At 50.5% G+C, this 19,819-nt stretch overlaps 1 protein-coding gene across 18 annotated transcripts in view; it reads right to left on the bottom strand.

Annotated features, from left to right (window-relative positions):
* Nucleotides 1-2,035: 2,035 nt before the first annotated feature.
* Nucleotides 2,036-19,819, bottom strand: part of EHMT1 (euchromatic histone lysine methyltransferase 1) — a 119,755-nt gene continuing 101,971 nt past the window's right edge. For all 18 annotated transcript variants that reach the window (XM_085076388.1, XM_085076398.1, XM_085076391.1 and 15 more), the window contains 9 exons: nucleotides 17,704-17,858; nucleotides 16,831-16,998; nucleotides 16,326-16,470; nucleotides 15,338-15,415; nucleotides 13,925-14,040; nucleotides 11,690-11,776; nucleotides 7,002-7,080; nucleotides 4,772-4,947; nucleotides 2,036-3,925 (listed from right to left, as the gene is read on the bottom strand). In XM_085076388.1, the coding sequence (XP_084932514.1) occupies nucleotides 3,742-3,925; nucleotides 4,772-4,947; nucleotides 7,002-7,080; nucleotides 11,690-11,776; nucleotides 13,925-14,040; nucleotides 15,338-15,415; nucleotides 16,326-16,470; nucleotides 16,831-16,998; nucleotides 17,704-17,858 (1,188 nt within the window). In that variant the 3' untranslated portion in view covers nucleotides 2,036-3,741. The remainder of the gene's footprint in view (nucleotides 3,926-4,771; nucleotides 4,948-7,001; nucleotides 7,081-11,689; nucleotides 11,777-13,924; nucleotides 14,041-15,337; nucleotides 15,416-16,325; nucleotides 16,471-16,830; nucleotides 16,999-17,703; nucleotides 17,859-19,819) is intronic.

Genomic DNA, 19,819 nt, shown 5'->3' on the forward strand with positions numbered 1-19,819 from the left:
ATCTGCCCCATCCATGTCCCATCCCTGCTCCTGGGGCAGGAGAACTCTGGAGCAGCTACAGAGCCCTGGGGATGTTCCACAGGAGCTGAGCCTGGAGCAGCCTGACCCCAACAGGGCACCCCAAACCATCAGCTGCCACTCTTGCAGGGAATGATGCCATCCCTCTGTGCCCCCTGAGCTGGGAGGGTGGGGCAGAACCCCAAAAATGCCTCACACCCCATCCTGCTGCTCAGGGCACACCCACTGAGCCTCCCACCTCCCTGAGCTTCACTGGGGGAAGGAAGGGGAGCAGGGGTGTCCCAGGCAGGGAAGGAGAGTGGGATGGATCTCCCCCAGCCCTGTGGAATGTGGGATTTGCCCTGGAATTCTCCTTCCAGCCATGGGGTGAGGGTTGGATGCTGTGGGATCCCCACAGCCACCTGAGCTTTGCACCCAAACCCAGCACCCAAAAATCCCACTCCCTGGGATGGCTGAGCCACCATGGGGACACCCCAAAGTGTGCCAAAATTCCCAGGAAAACCCAAGGAATGATTGAAGGTATCTCTGCATGTTCAGCAGAGCCATGGGGAGGTGGCTGAGAAGGGAAAACAGCAGTCTGGAGTTGGTCACTGCCCTGAGCAAAGGCAGTCCTGGCTGCTGCAGAGCCTGGAGCAGGAGCTGTCCGAGAGTGAGAAGGGAGAAATCTCCCTCAGACAAAGGCAAAATCTCCCTCAAACAAAAGCAAAATCTCCCTCAAACAAAAGCTCACCTCGGGCAGCTGGGCTGAGCATGAAGCAGCTCAGGGCAAAATATTCCCATTAAATTAATTGTGCTTCAGGGCAAGATTTTCCCATTGAAATCAATGCACCATTTGAACGAGCTGTCTCAGTATGGGGTCAGCAGAGGGGCTGAGGGGGCTTTGCCCACATTTCCTGACCCCAAACCCCTTTCACATCCCCTGGCCCTGGGCTGGGGCCCAGAGGCAATGCAGAAATGTCTGTTAACATCAACACCCCTTTTCCAGCTCATCCTTAACTCTGGGAACATGCTGGGATATGAACTGTGTGTATTTAATGCATAATTATTTGCACAGGAAAGCAAAGGAATTCCCAGAAGTGCTGGGGCTCACCTGGAGCTGTGTGTGACCTCGACCAGGAACCCCTCCTGTGATCCCAAAACCTCGAGTGGGTCCCACCCTCCACCCCAGGGAAATGCTGACTTTGGCCTAGAGATCTCTAGGGGTTTTCCACTTCTCCCCTTCAATTAAAACCCAGTCTTTTCATGGAAATGTTTAATTACATCATATTGAACTGTGTTATTGTAATCAGCCCGTGGCTAAAGGGTCTGGATGTGTGAGAACCCCTTGAAGGGGTCCAGCAGCTCTGGGGGGAATCTTTCACAATTCCAGCAGTAAAATCCATCATTTCTCACCAACTCAACCCAACCCAACCTGCAGACACAATTCACTGCCCACCTGCCCAATTCATGATGGTCACCATGTCCTCCTCAATCCTGCTGACCCCAGGCTGGGTTTTTCTCCCATTTAGGGACATTTTGAGGAGCTGTCACCCTGCAGGGACTCAGAGCTGCTCTTCCCCAGTTCCAGGGTGCAGGGAGGCTCTGCTGTCACTACATCCCACCCAGTCTGGCACCCCAGAGCTCCCCTGGGACCCCCAAACCCTACAGAGCATCCCCTGGGATTGCTCCAAGCACTTTCTGCCCCTCAGCTCCTTCCTCGGTGTTTTTGATTTGATTTGATCTCATTTTCCCCTGGCAGAGGGTGGAGAGACATCCCAGGATCCCCAAACCTGAGCCAGGCTCAGTGCTGCCCATCCAGCAACTGCAATTCAGGCAACTCAAAAAATTTCAAAAAACACCCCAAATCCCCCAGAATAAAAGGCAAAAGCCACTCACATTCCTTTTCTTTACATGAATATATCTTTTTTTCTTGTTTTCTTCATTTTCAAGCTCACAAAGTAGCTCAGCCCCAGCTGGAGGTGTCACCCCACCCTGGGCCATTTGCCCCCAGCAGACAAAAAAAAAAAATCCAAACTCCTTTTAAAGCACTTTTTTTTTCTTTTTTTATTGATTTCATTGAAAACAGAACAAGAAAATGATCAGAGCCAAAAGGCTGCTCCTTTAAAACTGTCAAAAACATTAACAGAAAAAAAATAATAATAATAAACATGATGGCATTATGAATGTTCTAGAAGAGATGAACAAAAAAAAAAAAACTTGTTACTGCACTAATTACAGTATTTAAAGATATATGCAAAAAAAAAAAAAAATTAAGATAATGACCTGCCCAGCCACCACACAAAAGGTGATGGCAAATTTATTCACACTACAATACTAACAATTTAAAAAAAGTTTTGTTTTTTTCCTGCATTTTTATACTAAAATCACTTTGTTCTTTTTATACAATTGATAAGTTTATATTCACGTGGTGAGCAAAAATCACACCAGAATCAGCACCGTTTTGTTTTGTGGTTTCTTTTTGTCGTCGTTTTGGTTTTTTTGGTTTTTTTGTGGGTTTTGTTTTGTTTTGTTTTTTTTTAACTTTTTTTTTTTTCCATGTTTTTTTTTTTAATGCTTGTCCCCTATGTTTCAATAATGGTAAAAAATAAATCAGTTCATTGAAACCTCATAGCGTGTGGCTTAAAAATCAATCCAAGGTGCCCAGCGTGGAGCAAAGGGATGGAAACAGATGAGCTGGTGGCATCTGGGAGCTTCTCACCGTGACACATCTGTCCACCCCAGCCAGTCCAGATTCTCTATAATATATATATCATTCACTTTATCTTTAAAAAAGGGAGGGGGGAAAACTGGTTTTCTTTAGGAATTAGTGTCTTGTAAAATCCTCTTCAGCCTTCCCTCTCTAAAACCACTCGTGGGACAGGGTGAGGGGAATTCCTTCATGGAGGAATCCAACACTGCAGGAGCAGGGCGTGGAGCAGAGCTGGTTTGAACGGAGAAAATCCAGGAGGGAGAGAGCCACGGGTCACAGGGATGGGAAGGATTCTGGGTTTCTTCTCATCAGATGAGAAAAAAGCTGTGGGGATGGGAGAGAATTGAGGGTATTTGTAGGAAATACCCCAGTTGGGAAAAGCCCCACCACAATGTCCTGCGAGATGGGGGAGGAATTATTCATTTGTAGATCCAAAAAAAAAAAAAAACCAAAAAACAAAAAAACCAACCAACCAAAAAACCAACCAAACCAACAAAAAACCAACCAGCACGACCTGCCCTGGGGCTGTGCCAAGCAAACCCAGAGGCAGCACCTCCTGCTCCCTCCCCACTCCCAAAGTCCCAGCAAGGATGCAGTTTCTTGGGGTGAGCTGGAGGTGTCTGGGCAGGAGGGATCCAGGCGTTCTGAGGACGGGAGGCTCTCCCTGGGCTCTGCCAACACTCAGCACGGGCAGAGATGGAGGCCAGGACAGCTCAGGGGGGCAAAAAAAAATGCAACAGCCACCCCTGCACACAGAGCTGTGACAGCCAGCAGCTTCCCAGGAGCAGGGAGGGGAGAACAACACCAGGAGGAGGGATTTGCTTTCACTCATTCCTCAAGTAACAGTCGGTGGCACAGCCCTAAGTGTCACAAACCCTTGGCTTTCCTCGAGCAGGGTTTTTTTTTCTTTTTTTTTTTTCCTTTTTAAATTTTTTGTGTGGTTTTGTGCCTTTTTTTTTTTTGTCTTTTCTCTTTAAATGAAAATTCAGACAGTATGTGAATCTCTAGGGCTGCGAGGAGTCACTCTGGGGGTCTCAAAAGGGGCCTGAGGCCGTGGCAGAGCTGGTGTCAGGTAATCCATTCTCCTGCGTGTCCTGGGCTGAGGTGCTCGCCTGCCGCTGGGCCAGCGCTGAGCTCGAGTGTTTGCACTTGGGTGAACCACACTGACAGCTGAAGAATTTGCCTTTGATGTCCCAGAACCTGTCCCCGTAGTCAAAGCTGCAAGAGAGAGACAAGAGGGGTCATGGGATGGCAGTGGAATGAGGATTGAGGGGGATGTGGGCAGGGCTTGGTGCTGCCAGGATTTCAGAGAATGCTGGGATGGTTTGGGTTGGAGAGACCTGAAAGATCATCCTTGTCCATGGGCTGGGACAGCTTCCTCTAGAGCTGCAGCCAACCTGGCCTTGGGCACTGCCAGGGATCCAGGGGCAGCCACAGCTTCTCTGGGCACCCTGTGCCAGGGCCTGCCCACCCTCAATTTAACAACTTCCTCCTAATCTAATCTAATCTAATCTAATCTATCCCTGCCCTCTGTCACCGTGAAGTCATTCCCCCCTGTCCTGCCCCTCCATCCCTTGTCCCAAGTCCCTCTTCAGCTCTCCTGCAGCCCCTTTAGGCACTGGAAGGAGCTCTAAATTCTCCTCAGAGCCTTCTCCTCTCCAGGCTGAACAATCCCAGCTCTCCCAGCTTTCCCTCCCAGCAGAGCTGCTCCATCCTCTGCTCATCCTGGAGCTCCTCTGGACTCTCTCCAGCAGCTCCAGCTCCTTGCTGTGCTGTTCCCCAGGGCTGGGGCAGCTCTGCAGGTCTCTGGGGTCTCACCTGAGGGGGCAGAGGGGCAGAATCCCCCCTGCCCTGCTGCCCAGGCTGGGGCTCAGCCCAGCTTCAGGGGGCTCAGGGCTCCCAGAGCACATGGCCAGCTCAGGTTGAGCCTGGGGCTTGGCAAACTCCAGGGGGATCCCCAAGTGACCCTGGGGCCACCAAGGGATGGAGTGGCCCAGCTGGGCAGCAGCAGAGCTCTGTCCCCACGCTGTCCCCTCCCTGGTGGCAGCCCGGGGTGGCACCTACCCGATCTCCTCTCCAGCCTCTATGTGCCTGGTGCTGAAGAAGGCGATCCTGGGGAAGCGCAGGTCCTGGTGGGACATGAACACCCGCACTGGGATCAGGTTGGGCTCACACAGGTGGTTGATGAAGCGGCTGATGTTGCCATAGAAACGAGCATCGATGCAGTAAACCTCTCCATCCTGGGGGGAAATGGCAGCTCTCGTTAGGGCATGGCAGGGTTGGGGTTTACTGCCTTTAATTAATGATCAGGCTATTGGTTTTGCCATTAATGCTCCAGAGAGCTCCAGAACAGCCAGGGCAGGGCACTCACTGAGGGGTTAAAGGACTGAAATCACACACACACTTCTGTGCTCAATTTATATTCAACAGTGCCCTGAAAATAGAGTTTCTGCACAGCACTCTGCCCCCACAAGCCCAAAGAGCTGTAAAAATGCCCATGACACTCTGGCACTCCGGTTCTCCCAGCCCAAGCACCAGCTTGGCACAATGGGACTGATGTTCAGTGCAGACACCTTATGGGGAGCAACCCCTGGATAGGGGAACAGGCATCTCTTCTGTCCTCTAATTGAACATGACAGCTTGGAAACACAAAGCCAGAGCCTCGAGAAAACACAGGGTTTTGCAGATAACAGTGAAAGTGAGAACACAGAAATTCCCTTTGCAGAGAGCCCGGAGAGCAGTAATACTTTGTTTTCCTTGAAAATAAAAGAACCCCCCTCAGGGCTTTTTTATTCCAGCAGAGAATGACTGTGCAAAGCAGAGGCTTTAATTACAGCAGCTAATTTCAGTTGCAAAGAGGCCAAAAGCAAAAGGATCCATTAGTGGTGCTCCAAGTCCCTTCTGGACGAGCACCTCGGATGGTTAATGGATGAGCTGTGCCAGGTCACACCCAGGGGTGCAGGAGGACAGGAAAACATCCCAGCAGCTGGGGGAGGCCTGGAGCACACACAGTGACATTGGCTCTGACTTCATAAATCAGTGATTTCAGTCCCTCATTTCAGCCCTGCAGATGCTGTGGTGGGGCAGGGTGACAGCAGCCAGTGCCACACCCACAGCAGGACCTGCAGCACTCAGTGATACCTCACACGGGGCTGGCAGGGACAGCTGAGGGACAGGGACACCAGAAATGCCAACCCAGACACCAGAAATGCCAACCCAACCCCTCTCCTGGCAGCACAAGTCCATTCAGGCCAGTCCTTCAAGACACACCAGGACCTGGAGGCCTCTCCAGAGCTGGGGTTCACACCCTTGGCAATCCCCCACCACTCTGGAGGGCACAGGACCTGCTGGCTCTGCCCTGCCCTTCTCTGCCCAGCCTGATGGGCAGCTTTAACCATCCCCCAGGGATCTGGTGCCTGGTTTTGTACAGATGCTCCTCCTTGCTTCCCTGAAGGCTTCCCAAGAGTCAACACAGAGGTTCTCCCCCAGGGCTGCCAGCCAGGACTAACCAAGAGGCAGGGCAGCACCCAGGTGGGCTCTTGCTCATAAATGCACCAACCAGGCTGAAGTCCCTTTCAACTGCTTAATTACAGTCGGACCCCCTGTTTTCAGACCAGACTCACTATTTCACTTTATTCAGCTCTTCAATGTGTGTTGCTTTAAAAAAAAAGAGGACAAAAAATAAAGCAAAGCTTCTTTGTCACAAGCTGATGACAGAAACAAGACACAGAGTGTTTGACAGCCTTCCTTGGAAGCCACCCCACTCCTCTGAGTCCCCAGCTCACCTCTTCTCACTTCTCCTTTCCCAGGGAAACTCTGAAGGCATGGCCTTGCTTAAAACTTTCAGATTGTACTTTGCAAAGCAGAATTTCTGCTCTGAGAGCTCTGACAGAGCAGTGCAGGGAACAAGCAGCAGAATGAGCCTCAAGCCCCTGCCAGGGTGTCTGATGGATCCTTTATGAGTGAACAGGGTTTGTTGGGGTTTTCTTTTTAATCTTTCAGCTCATCATCACTTTATGAAGAACTCCCAGAGCTGCCAATCACCAGGTGCCAGGCTGGGAGTACCAAAACCTAGAAAACCAACCTCAGGATGCTCCAGGGGGTGTGCCAGGAGAGCATCTTGCTCAAAAGTGCTGCTTCTGCTGCCCTAAGTCTCACTTCAACCACATTCCCACTAAAATGCAGCTCTCTGCAGGGTTTTGCTGCACATCAGGATGGAGACAAACACTCTCTGGGCTGTTCTGGGGAGGCAAGACCTTGTGTTCGTGTCTCTGGACAGCTGCAGACACAGTACCTTGTTGTCCAGGTCGAAGAGGTAGGAGTCCTCCTCACGGACATCAGCCTCGGAGTCAGAGATCAGCTCCCCAACGTACCTGTGGGCAAAGGGACAGCTGGGAATGAGGCTCCTGGGATCATCAAATATCTCTTTTGGGAAGAGAGGAGCAAAGGGGGACAGCCCAGCCACAGAGGGCAGCCACAGCAACAGTGCTGGTCAGCTCTGAGCCACCTGGGCTAACAGAGCCAGCTCACAGTGGCTGCAAACTCCATCTTCTCAGAGAAACACTTAATATTAAAAATGACTTTACTGATATTAAAACCACTTTAATATTAAAAAATAATTTACATTTTTCTGAGGACTAGGTTTCCTTTCACAAATCTCTTTGTTGGCCAAGATCAACACATGAACCCAATTCTCCTGAAGTTCCTGGTCAGGCTCAGGCTCTCCCATCACCACTGCAGTGCTCGTGCTCTTCACACCCCAAAACAAAACACTTGTGTCTGCCCCTCCTGCATTTTCCAGGGAATTTTGAGCAATTATAGAGTACATATAATTAAAAGTCTTAGGTCCAACCTAACCTGGCAGGATCCCTGGAAGGGTCCAGACTTCTTCCCCAATCCCTCCTGAACCAGAATAAATCGAAGCTGTGATCCCAAGCACAACCACCCTGCTGTAAAACCAGGTGTAAGGCAGGTGAAAGCAGCTCCTCCAAGCAGGATGAAGCAGGTGCTGCTTGGCCTGGGCTTGCTGAGAAGGACCAAACACAGCCCCACCTTTCAGAGAGAGGTCTGGGGTTGATGAAAATCCTCTTTTTGCCAGAGTCCCCATGGTGCTGCTGTGGAACATCTGCCTGTCTCCATTTTGAACAGTTTTGCACTGTCAAGGTTCAACACTTCCTGCCCTGAGCTGCTTGTAGGCAAAGAGTCAGCATGAAGGGGTTGAGGGAGGATGTGAGAAAAGAAGCAACAGCACAGCAGCTTTTCCAGTGTCCAAGGACAGGGTTTGGAGCAGCCTGGGATAGCAGAAGGTGTCCCTGCCCTTGGCAGGGGGTGGAATGAGATGGGATTTAAGGTCTCTCCCAACCCAAACCAGCCTGGTTTCTGTGATTTTGGTATGTAAGTGTTGCCAGCCTGCAATGAAACTCATTAACTGCAAGCAAAGGATTCACCAGATGAATAAATACTCTTTGCAGCATCAACAGAACTCCCATGGCCAGCAGCCTCTCTCACAGCATCCCTGCAGCTCTCAGGCATATTCCAAGTGTTAAAAAATTGCCTCCAATCCCCCTGGGGCTCAAGGCAGCAGTGAACTCCCAGGCTAGGGAGGAGGAGAGCCAGGAAACATGAACCTGGAGAGGATCCCTGTGCTCTGTGAACAGGGATTGTTTGGCTGCAGTTCCCAAGTGGGAATGATGTGCCCAAGCTGCTCCACCAGAGCCTCCTTTCTGCCCTCACTGCTCTACTGCTGGAAATCACCCACTCCTTGGAGGCCTAAAGCACAGGAGAGTAGCCAGGGAGGGAAAGAAATTGCTGTGGAAAGGCCCAGCAGGCAGCAGCAGCTGAGAACAGCTGAGATCAGCTGAATAATTCTGCCCAGAGAGGCCCCATGCTCAGGGACAGCCACTGCAGGTTTATAATTCCATGAAATAAAATACCACAATCTAATTTAAAAATAGTTGGTTTAATGCTCCTTTAAAGACTGTTCCTGTAACTCATTTCCTTTCCAAGGCTGTTTACAGATACAAATGGGTCCCTGATTTTCCAGGTCCAGAGTTAGGACAGGATGGGCAAGGGGTGCACATTCCTACCCAGAAAAGAGCAGGAGCCCCTTCATTTAAGAACTCCTGTGGTCAGAGCAGTGCCTTTCTTCCCAGCAGGATGTTTAGCACACACTGATGGCAAGGAACTCTATTCCAGAGCTTTACAGCTCATCACTGCTAAAACAGGATGGACTTAATGATCTTGGAGGTCTTTTCCAACCTTAATAACTCTGTGATCAGAGGGTACCCCATGCAAAAACCAAGAGCAACAGGCAGTCCCTAGCACAGGCTCCAGGGTTTCCATGGGATGTAGGAGACACACCTGGCTGGAGGTGTGGCTGAAACCCCTGGCTTGATGCAGCTGGTGTCTTCCTAAAGCATCATTGTAAAAGAATTAAATATTCCAAAACCACACAATGGATGCAGAAGGAACAGAGCAGATCCTCTGGTTTCTGCATCCCACTAATTCCCAGCCTCTCCAAGAGTCAGCACAAGCTGTGCTGTTTCCAGAAGGAGCAGTTCCACCACCTCCCAACTAGGCACAAACAGAACAGATTCAACCCAACCCACAGCAGCACAGAGTGAGCAACAGCAGTTTCTGAACAACAACAGATCCCCAGGCCAGGGAAAGCTGCAGGGGAGCACAGCCCTGAGGAGCTGGGGAGCCTGAAAGCTCCATGGGAGCCCAGAGGGACACGAGGTGACACTGCCACACCCACCCTGGCCAAGCTGCTGCTCCAAGGCTGCACTGAAGGACAGGAGGCACTGGAGAGTCACAGAATCATCAAGGTTGGGACAGACCTTCAGGATCATCACATCCAATCCAGCACCACCACAATCACCCCAAACCTTGTCCCCAGCTGCCACATCCAGATGCCCTTTGAACATTTCCAGAGGTGGCGACTGCAACACCTCCCTGGGCAGCTCATTCCAACGCCTGGCCATGCTTGCAGCAAAAAGACATTTTCATACCTCTGATCTGAACCTCCCCTGGCACAATTCGAGGCCATTTCCCCTTGTCAGTCCCTGTTCCCTGGAGCACAGCCTGACTCCTCTGGCTGTCCCCTCCTGTCAGCAGCTGTGCAGAGCCACAGGGTCCCCCTGAGCCTCCTTTGCTCCAGGCTGAGCCCCTCCAGGTCCCTCAGCCATTCCTGGTGCCCATGAAGAGTTACGGAATAAAGGTCACACTAATGCAATTATCCTTCCAAAGCAGAGCAACAACCACTGGACAAAGCACTGCCCAGTTTAACATTTTAAAGATATTTAACCCAAAATGCTCCTCCAGAGGAGCTGATCCTGGGATCTGCTGTGTCCTGACAGCCCCAAGCACTGCCAGCACTGGGGCAGCTGTCCAGAGGAGGAGAAGGAGGAACCAGCTCTATGGGCTACTCATGAAGAACCACAGCAAGGACATCAGTGCAGCTGGCTCGAGGAGCAGAGGACTTTGAGTGAGTAAAGGAGCGTGAGAGTGATGGAAAAGGAGCAATGTGCATGGGCAAGGCATTAATTAGCTCAGCTGCTTAGTATGCAGCTCATTTAGATAATGAAGACAGTGCCTAGCACTGACACAGTGTCAGCAGCTCCTGGCAGGCAGGCTGTGCTATCTGCACCCCAAGTGCTCTGCAGTGTCTGTGCTCATCACACCTTCTTCCCCAGGCTGCCTCCTCCCTGCCTGCTCCCCCTGGGCATTGGCATTCCAGCAGGGTTTGGGGAAATCAATGCCTTCTTCCTCCTTTTTGCAGGAGCAGTTCACTCACAGGCTCTGCTTTCTCCCTGAGCACTGCACACTGGACCTTTGGTACTTATGGAAAGCCCTGCATGAGGACACTGAGATACTCCCCACAAACAGCAGCTTTTGGCTTTATCTCTCAAAAAAAATATTTTAGCAGCTGGCAGCTCCTGACATGGAAGAAATATTTGGCCAATTCACTGCAGAATTATATTTTCCTTTATTTTTTCTTTTAAATACTGCAATAGTCTTCCTCAATCCCCCACCCCAATTCCATAACACATCAACAACTAGTTTTAAAAATCCCCAGCATCTATTTCCATGACAGATGTGAGTCCAGCCTTATTTAGAAGGTCTTCACTCACTGTTGTATTGCAAAGAAGAAAACATTTTCCAAACTATTTAACTATTTAATATTTATTCCACTTCAAAGCCTAAAACCATGGGGTCTGATGACAGGTTTTTCACTTCACATAAATCTGAACATTTCTGTGCCTAAGTACTTTATTGAGTCAGGGCCAAACTATGTGCCTAACCCCAAGTGCTTCAGTGTTTTGCTGAATCAGACTAAAGCCAGAATTGTGACACTGGAAAACCTCTGGAGAAGTCAGGATTGAAGAAGAGGAAGTTCTTCCAAACTGCCTTGGTCTGCAATGTCCCTTAACCATGGCAAACACCTGAGCTGAGCACATTTACAGCACAACCCAAATGTGGTTTTGCCCCATCACTCGTGTTTCAAAGGGGGAAGAGCTGAGTGCAGATCCCAGCAAGACAGAGACAGGAGGAGAAAGCTCCACACCATGAAGAAAAGGAGAAACAGAGCAGGAAGTGGAATCAGGAAACCTCTGGCTGAGGGCAGGCAGCTGGGCTGGATGCCAATTTGATTTGCATGAAAACCTCTCCTTAAAGAGGAGAAAACCGCGTGGGCCCTGGGGAAGTGCTGGATTTGGGAAGTGCTCGTGTTGCTGGGCTGAGGAAAGGTGCACAACTCACTCTTGGATTTGGGAATGGCTGGGATTGCTGGGCTGATGGAAGCTGCACAATTTACTCAGTGATGGATTTGGGATTGCTGGGGTTGCTGGGCTGATGGAAGTTGAACAACTCACTCTTGGATTTGGGAATGGCTGGGATTGCTGGGCTGATGGAAGCTGCACAGTTTAGTGCTGGATTTAGGATTTTTTGGGTTGCTGGGCTGATGGAAGCTGCACAACTTACTCGCACACAAAGGTTCCCAGAGGAATGTCCTGCATCGTCCGCACTCCCCAGCCCATCTTTTGTGTCCGGTAAAGCTGCAACCGAGTCCTGGAAAAGAGGGAAAGAGAAAAAGAGGGAATGAAGCCAGGTTGATGGCAGCACTCCATGGAAAGAAAACAGATTTTCATTTAGAGATGAGCAAAAAACCAGCACCTTCCATCACCACACACTCCCCAGAGGATTTTAATATTCACCCTCCTGTTCTCACACTGCAGGGATGCTGCACATCCCCAGCTCCCAGCTGTGGGCAGCTGCTGGCATGGAAACAGCCCAGGGACAAGGGACAGGTGCCAGTCAGCCCCTTCTGCCTGGCCAGGTGCACAATAAGGGGCTGGGGAAGAGGGGACAGGGCTGGAAGCTCTGTGTGTGATGATTTACACAGAGGACATCAGAATCCCTCCACCCGCACTTCCTTCCCCTCCATGCACCCCCCAGGAGGGAAGGCAAGGAGTTTCCAGGGAGTAAAGAACACCTTGAGCTAAGTGCTCTGACCCCTGTGCCCTCTGCCAAGGCCAGTGCATTTAGCAATTCCATCATATCCAGCTGTCTGGCTGAAAGACAAGGAAGAAACTCTGCAACTTGAAACTTGGTGGTGTAATAGCTGCTCTGTGGAATTTTACTGATGGGGTTTATAGGCAGAGAAAACAATCCTGTAAGTCATTCTGCCTCGTGCTCAGCCAGAACTTGAGTTAAGTGCAGGATGAACAGTCTCCAGGGCTAGGAAAAGCTTCCCTCTATCCCTGAGGGAACCAAAACCCACTCTCAGCAGCACTGTTATCGGAATTAAGTGAAATCTGATGCTCACCTTAACTTCACCCTGTTGCTTTTCCCAGTACTTCTCTTCTCCCCCCACCCACTCCCTCCTGCACCATCAGCTCAAACCAGGGGATGTGAATTCTATCCTGTTTGCCCACAGCTCCTGGAGCAATCCCCAGCACCTCAAGGGAGGGATTGCTCTCAAAGAGACAGGGTCCAACAGTGGGTTTGGGGCTTGGGAAGCTCCCCCAGGTTTTGCCTCGTCCAGCAGAGCAGAGCAGAGCTGACACTGGCAGCAGCAAAGCCACAGCTCCAAGCTGAGCCTGCCAGCTGAGCCGGGCCAGGCAGCCAGCTGGGTACGTGTGCTCTGCCAAGCAGAGTTAATTTGGAGCAGACCTGATGCAGGAAGCACTGAAAATGGAGCAGCAGCACCCCTGTGTCAGCTGCAGCCCCACAGCAGGAGCTTTCCCCACTGCCTCCCAGGGACTGAGAGCTCTGCCCAGCACCTGACTCTCCTTCCTGGCAGAGCTGCTCTCCCCAGCTCGTGGCTGGGTTTCCAACCCTTGCCATCTTTCAGAAAAAACACTTCAGCAAGGCAAAAAATGCAGAAGCAACAGCTCTAGCTGTACAGCTCCTAAATAAACACCCACAGAGGCACCGGAGCTCAGGAGCTTGGCAGGGAAAACCAGAGAGAGGTAAAGTTCTCTGGAAACACACTGAGTTTTTTCCTTGCTTATTTTTAACGTTGTAAAATGTCATTGAAACTACAAAGCTTGCAAAAAGAGCATTGTCAGCACCACAAAAAAATTCCAAAAAGTCTTTTTTTCTCCAGTGGGATCCCTTTGAACTCAGCACAGTGGCAAACTCCTCCATAGCAGAGGTCCAAACCAAAACACTGACATTTTTAGCCAGGCACCCAAAATCCCAGTGGTCTAACCTGAAGCTCCAAGGCCAACAGATATCCAGGTATCCAATTCAGGGGGAATCATGCCAACAACTTGGAAATTTTAGGAAGCCAAGTCTGGGCGTGCTGGCCTGTATTTCTAATCTAGACTGCTGGCTTACAAGATCTTCTGAGTTAAGACTCTACAGCTCTGTTGCTGTCATGTCCTTCTCAGCTCTCCCCGAGACACCACACTTGGGCTGTGCACGCAAACCCACAAGCCATTTTGATGTTTTATGGTCAGCTGATGGAAGAACACTGCAGTTCCCACCTGATGGTGCCATGGGCAGGGTGCAAACGTTAATTGAGATGTAAATGGAGCTCATCAACCCACTGCTGCTTCATTCCCAGCGGCAGCACAGGAACCCACTGCCATCCCAGCAGCCCCAATCTCTATCCTGGGTTTTTGTGGGTTTATGGGTGAGCTGAGAGCCAGCAAGCTCACGGGTTTGGGGATGGTCGTGCCAAGATCAGCTGTGTTTTGTCCTCCCTCTCACCTGAGGCCGTTCTGCACCACCCGGTTCCTGCAGGTTCTCCAGCACGAGCAGGCGTGGTTGCACTCGAAGATCAGGGGAGGCTCAGCCATGTTGAACTCAGGCAGCAGTCGGCCATCCTGCAGGAGAGAGCCATCCCACACTGGGTTATTTATCTGCTCCTGGGATCCCCAAAACCACAGGCAGAAATTCCCCCCAGGGTAAAAACAGCCCGGAGAACCCCAAGGTGGAGTCATGCCCTGATCTCCCCAAAAGCAGCATCACAGCTCAGGCTCTGCCCTGCTTTTGCTCTGCCCTGACAGCAGCATAGTCACCACTGTCACCCACAGCTGACAAACAGCCAGAGATTGGAGGTTTTTGCTGCCTGGCATCACCCTACCCAGCACTAAAAAAATACCTCACGGTCTGTGCAGAAAACTGGTGTGCATCATCATCATTATCGTCATTTGCTGTGCTGGAGGGGAGAAGTGGATGCTTAGTCTGCCTCTGGAATAAAGCCTGAGCTTGCAGAGTCCAAGGCCAGTACACCCAAGTTCTGTGAACCACATTACCTTCCCAGAGAACACTCCCAAAAAACCTACAATTCAATTATTTACCGACACCCAGGATTAAGGAAGTGCTTGATGCAATTTATCATATTTAACAAATTTGGCTTTTAAGGCTTGAAAGGTGTAATCACCTATAAATGTGTAAATAAAATAGCTACAAAGCCAAGAAAGATGCCAATGCTCCCCCTGGGAGAAACCTACAGAGATTCACAGAACTTCTGATCTTAGGAGCACCTGCCCAAATGTGAATCTCAGAACCTCCCTGGAGGGTTTCAACATTTACTCAAAACAAACCTGACTTCTGGCAATGTGGCAGTGAAAACATCTTTACTTTGCCTTCATCCAGAAGAACCACAATGAATAAAAGCAGATTAAAAAAAAAAATTCTCTCTCTACTCCCCTCCCTTTGTTTACATATTACAGCACTTCCCATGTTGCTCTGAAATGGAAGTTGATTTCATGCATGGATTATTAAATGCTCCCTATCACATGGGTGTAATTAATGGCTCAGTTGGCACGAGAGGAGCACAAATAAATGACACAAGAAAAGCTGCCCTGAGCACACCGTTTGGATTATCACATATGTCTCAGAGCTGAGACTACAACTTCAGGCATTCTAAATCAATAAGAAAGGAGCTGGAATTACAGAAGCAGGAAATGGTTTGGGTTGGAAGGGACCTTGAAGCTCAGCTCATTCCAACCCCTGCCACGGGCAGGGATATCTCCCACCAGCCCAGGCTCGCTCCAAGCCCTGTCCAGCCTGGCCTTGAGCTGTGCAAGGAATTAAAGGGAACACCCTAATTGCTGAATGAGGCAGAATTCAGCTCTCAAGGCCTGGAGGGAGCCAGGAGGGGCTGTGTGTGCTCACCTTGTCGTACCAGCAGCGCATGCTCAGCTGGCCACACATGCAGTTACTGGAGGAGCAGTCGTCTATGCAGACACAATACTGCAAGAGAAGCAAAGGGTTAATTCCACACCACTCACACAACTGAAACTGCAACTTGTGGTTGGGTCAGGCAGGAAACCACATCTCCTCCTCCTGCTGCAGCTCCTGAGCCAGAAGGAGAACCAGCTTCACCATTCAGTGGCAGTTTTACTCTGTTATTTATCTTTGAGTGCAATGAGTACCAAAGTTCTCTGCCTTGCAAGGGAGGATCTCATTCTGAGCCAGCTTCACTGCTCATGGGAAGATGAACCCCTGTTATCAACCTTCCCCCAAGCCCTGGGAGCTGCTCTCCACACCTGAGGACAAGGAAAGCTCCAACAGGGGACCAGAGCTGGGAGATGATGCAACTGTGCTCAGCCCTCCCCTGCTGTTTCCCAATTCCCACTGCAGCTGGCTGCTTCCCCAGCATCCCCAAGGCAGCACAGCCCCACCAGCAGCTGCTGCACACCAGGGATTGGGCACAGGAAGGTCACTTTAGGAATGCTCACCCACACCATGAACTTCCCCACCTCTGCTTTCCCCTTCCAGGACCTTCAGTATCTCAGCCAGGACCTCAGCCTGGATGCTGCAGTCCATGGGAAGGCAGCATGGGGAAGGTCTCCCAGCAAATCCCTGACTCTTCAGCCTCAGAACAGAGGACAAGAATAAATGGGAGCCACATCAGCCAGCACCAGATGGCCAATGCTCCAGCTGGACACAGAGCTCAGCTTAAGCCTCAAAAGTAAAGAAAATCAAAATCTCATCTCCTGGATCAAGAGCTGGAGGTGAGGAACTCAAGCTTAGCTGGAATTTGATGGCAATATTAGGACATGACATTCCCATTTGGAATGTCAAATCTGCTCTGAGGAGCACTGCACTGCTCTGGCTCTGAATGCACAGCCCAGAAGAGGAACAAAGCAGGATCCCTCACCTGTAAATGAGTGATGTTCCTGTCGATGTCCATCGGGGAGGTGACACAGTTCTGTGACACATATTTGTAGTTGCTGGGACAAGGCTCACTGTCCACGGAATTGACACAGGGAATGGGGATCCTCTCGTAACCCCGGGCAATGTCTCTGTCAGGGGAGAAGGAATTGTCACAGAAGGAAAGTCCCCCCAAACCAGGGGCCATTCACATGCCATCCTGGGGCAGAATTACTGGCTTTGATCACCAAGCACTCAAAGCCATTCAGTCTAAAACAGAGCTCCTGTTTTCCCACCCTGCCTTACAGATGGTTCTTTGTGCTTGTGAATATTTCCACTTGGAGGATGAATTTACAGACCATGGACTGAATCAGCTTAGTTCTTGCTAAGCTCACACCGACCTTCACACCAGTTTAAAAAGCTAAACAGTTCTTCCTTAAACCAGGACCCCAGCCTTGCCTGTGCAAGGGCTCCATTTCATGACCCACAAGCAAAGCCAGCCCTATTCTCACCTGCTCACCACCTTCTCTATCTGGGCAGGCTTCTCAGAAGATGATTCTTTGAGAGTCTTGTTCATCTGTAGGGCCACCCAGACCTGAGAGTTAAGGCTGGAGCACTGCAGCGGGGTCTCACCCTCCTTGTTCTTTAAAGTGACATCCGAGCCACGGGAAAGAAAGAGACTGCAAAACAGCAAGGAAGGATAAGGATTCTCCAGGAGAAACCAGGCAAGGGTTTACATGCTGAATCACATCCTCCAGCCAGCCCTTAGGGGATGAGGAAGAATCTGTAGTAGTGAATAATCACCTGAGTTTTCTTTATTAAGCATGGTTCAGTGAATCCTTCTGACAGAAGCCACAGACTGGAGCTCTAGGAACCCATGAGAGCTCTGGGCAAACCTTGCCTTGCTTCAGGTACCTTGCTGGTACCAGCCTAACTGCAGACAGGCTTGAAACTCTCTCTGGCAGGGAAAGATATGGGGTGGGAAGAGTAGGTTGGAAATGGAAGAGTCCCACAGGAAACTGGTGCTGGACTTGGCTCTTGTTTATACTCACCAGCTTTGGTGAGAACATGATGGCTTTATTCAGAGCAGGGATGAAGCAAAGGAAAAGCCCTGTTACCATGCTAGTTGTGGGGGGAAAAAAGCTTTAATCAAGGAAGCCTGACACCTTCCTGCTGGGAAGCCCAGGCTGAGCACAGCCCCTCAGACTCCAGAACACTCCACATCTTCTGAGCAGCAGCTGGTACCTCACAGCCACCACCCCAGGAGGAAAACAAGCCTCCATCCCCATGCTGGGCTGTGTGTAAAGACCAAAGGCACTGCAGAGGCCCTGCTGAGGCTGCCAGGCAGCAGCAGGGGGGCAGGCTGGGGTGAGCAGGGCACTTACACCACACACTCGTAGCGGTTCTCTCGGGCTGCGATGTGCAGCGGTGAATCCCCATGGATGTTCACGGCGTGCAGGTCACACTTGGCTGCCAGCAGGATCTCAGCTATGTCAACACAGCCAGAAAAAGCAGCCCAGTGCAAACAAATGTTTTCCTCCTGGAGGGGAAGAGGACAGAGCGGAGAGTGTTTAAAACCCCATGGCTTTGGGACCTCACCTTCCTCAGCTCTGCACCTGCAAGGTTCAACATGTGGCTGCCATCCCCACACTGCTCCCTCTGGCCAGGGAATGCCAGGGAAACCTTGGAGCAGCCAAGGAGAGAGTTCTCACTCCATCCATCCCTGCACAGCAAGGACAGGGAGGCTGCACACAGGAAAATCTTTCACCTTCCCTATACATACACTCAGACACAAGCCGTCTGTCTCTGAGCCACAAACCAATCTGGATCAATCCAGGAAAGAGGTGACAGACATGAACAAACATGCTGGGAAAGGCTGGGAGCTGAGCATTCCCAGCCCCAACAGCCAGGGAAGCTACTGTGCCTCTCAGGGCTACAAAATTAAGGAGAAAAAGAGCACAGTGCAAAATTAAAGAGAAAGAGAGCACACAGGGTGCGTGAAGGTGCCAGGAAGAGAACCAGGAGCCACAGGGTAAGCAATCAATCTGACTCCAGGCATCTCTTAAATACTGTATGTACTCATCTCTCACTAGCAGCACTGGAAATAGCTGAACACTCATCTTTCTGATGGAGATATTTTGAGGCTGATGCTGTTTTCTGTTACACTGCAATTTGCAGCACACGTCGATCCCTTCCCCATGACAGGCTCTAAAGACGTCGATTACAACAGTGAAATGATAGTAATGATCACCCAGCTATTCTCTCTCCTTTTTTTTCTTTTTAAAGCAAAAACAAAGCTGCTGCTTGAGTGTTTGACTAAAGGTCCTGCTTTAAATGGGGAGCTATTGCCACACACCAAGCAGGGGGAGACACCTCTCCACCCAGCTCCTGCCTCCCTTTATGGCATCATCTAGAAAAACCCCTGACACATCCCATACCAATCTACAGAAAAGATTCATCCTGTGATTTGCACCCACATGCTGCAGCTCAGACAGGTCACAGACACCTGGGCTGGGGCTCTGCCTTGCTCTTCTCCTGCCTAAAAAGCAGCATCATCACAATCAAAAGCGTTTCTCCCAGAGCAGGATGTTTCCCAGCACGAGTGACATTTGTCCTTAACCACATCCATCAGGACACCCCACCTGCAGGTCCAGGACGGATGTGTGACACACACAGCTGCTAACAGCACAGTTTTCTTTCAAGTAAATTGTTGACTGAGTTGATTTGATGTTCATCACTAACGTGTGATCTTGGAGATGTGACAGATCAAATGAGTCCGTTTTGTTCAGAGTCAGCAATCAGATGAACAGCCCAAAAACTCCCTCTCACCTTGACTTTCATTTTGAGCAACAGGATTGGATCCAGACCTGCCTGGGAACTACCTAAGTGTGCTGGCTTTGGCTGGGAGAGTTAATTTTCCTCCCAGTGGCTGCTGTGGGGCTGTGATAGGATTTGTGCTGAGCACAGGGCTGGTGACCCAGAGATGGTTTTGCTGCTGCTGAGCAGGGCTGACCCAGAGCCTGCTCTGTCCTCGTGCTGCCATGCAGGGGAGGAGGCTGGGTGAATGGAAAGCTGGAGGACACAGCAGGACAGGGGACCCAAAGAGACCAAAGGGATACTCCAGACCATATGACATCAGCTCAGGATGTAATGTGGGGCAAGAAGGAGGAAGGAGGATGTTTGGAGTGATGGTTTTTGTCTTCCCAAGTCCCTGTTCCATGGGATGGGGTCCTGCTCTCCAGGAGGTGCTGAACAGCTGCCCAACCATGGGAAGCAGGGAATGAATTCCCTGTGCTGCCTTGCTTGTGTGTGTGGCTTTGGCTTTCCTTATTAAACTGTCTGTATCTCAACCCATGAGTCTTTTTCTACCTCTTACCCATCCAATTCTCTCCCCATGGGTGGGGGAGTGAGTGAAGGGCTGTGAGGAGCTCAGTGACTGGCTGAGGTTAAACCACAGAATCACAGAAGGGTTTGGGTTGGTTGAGACCTTAAAGCTCATCT

This window comes from Lichenostomus cassidix, chromosome 17, assembly GCF_008360975.1.
Source record: "Lichenostomus cassidix isolate B80296 chromosome 17, HeHo_3.0, whole genome shotgun sequence".
Lineage (NCBI taxonomy): Eukaryota > Metazoa > Chordata > Aves > Passeriformes > Meliphagidae > Lichenostomus > Lichenostomus cassidix.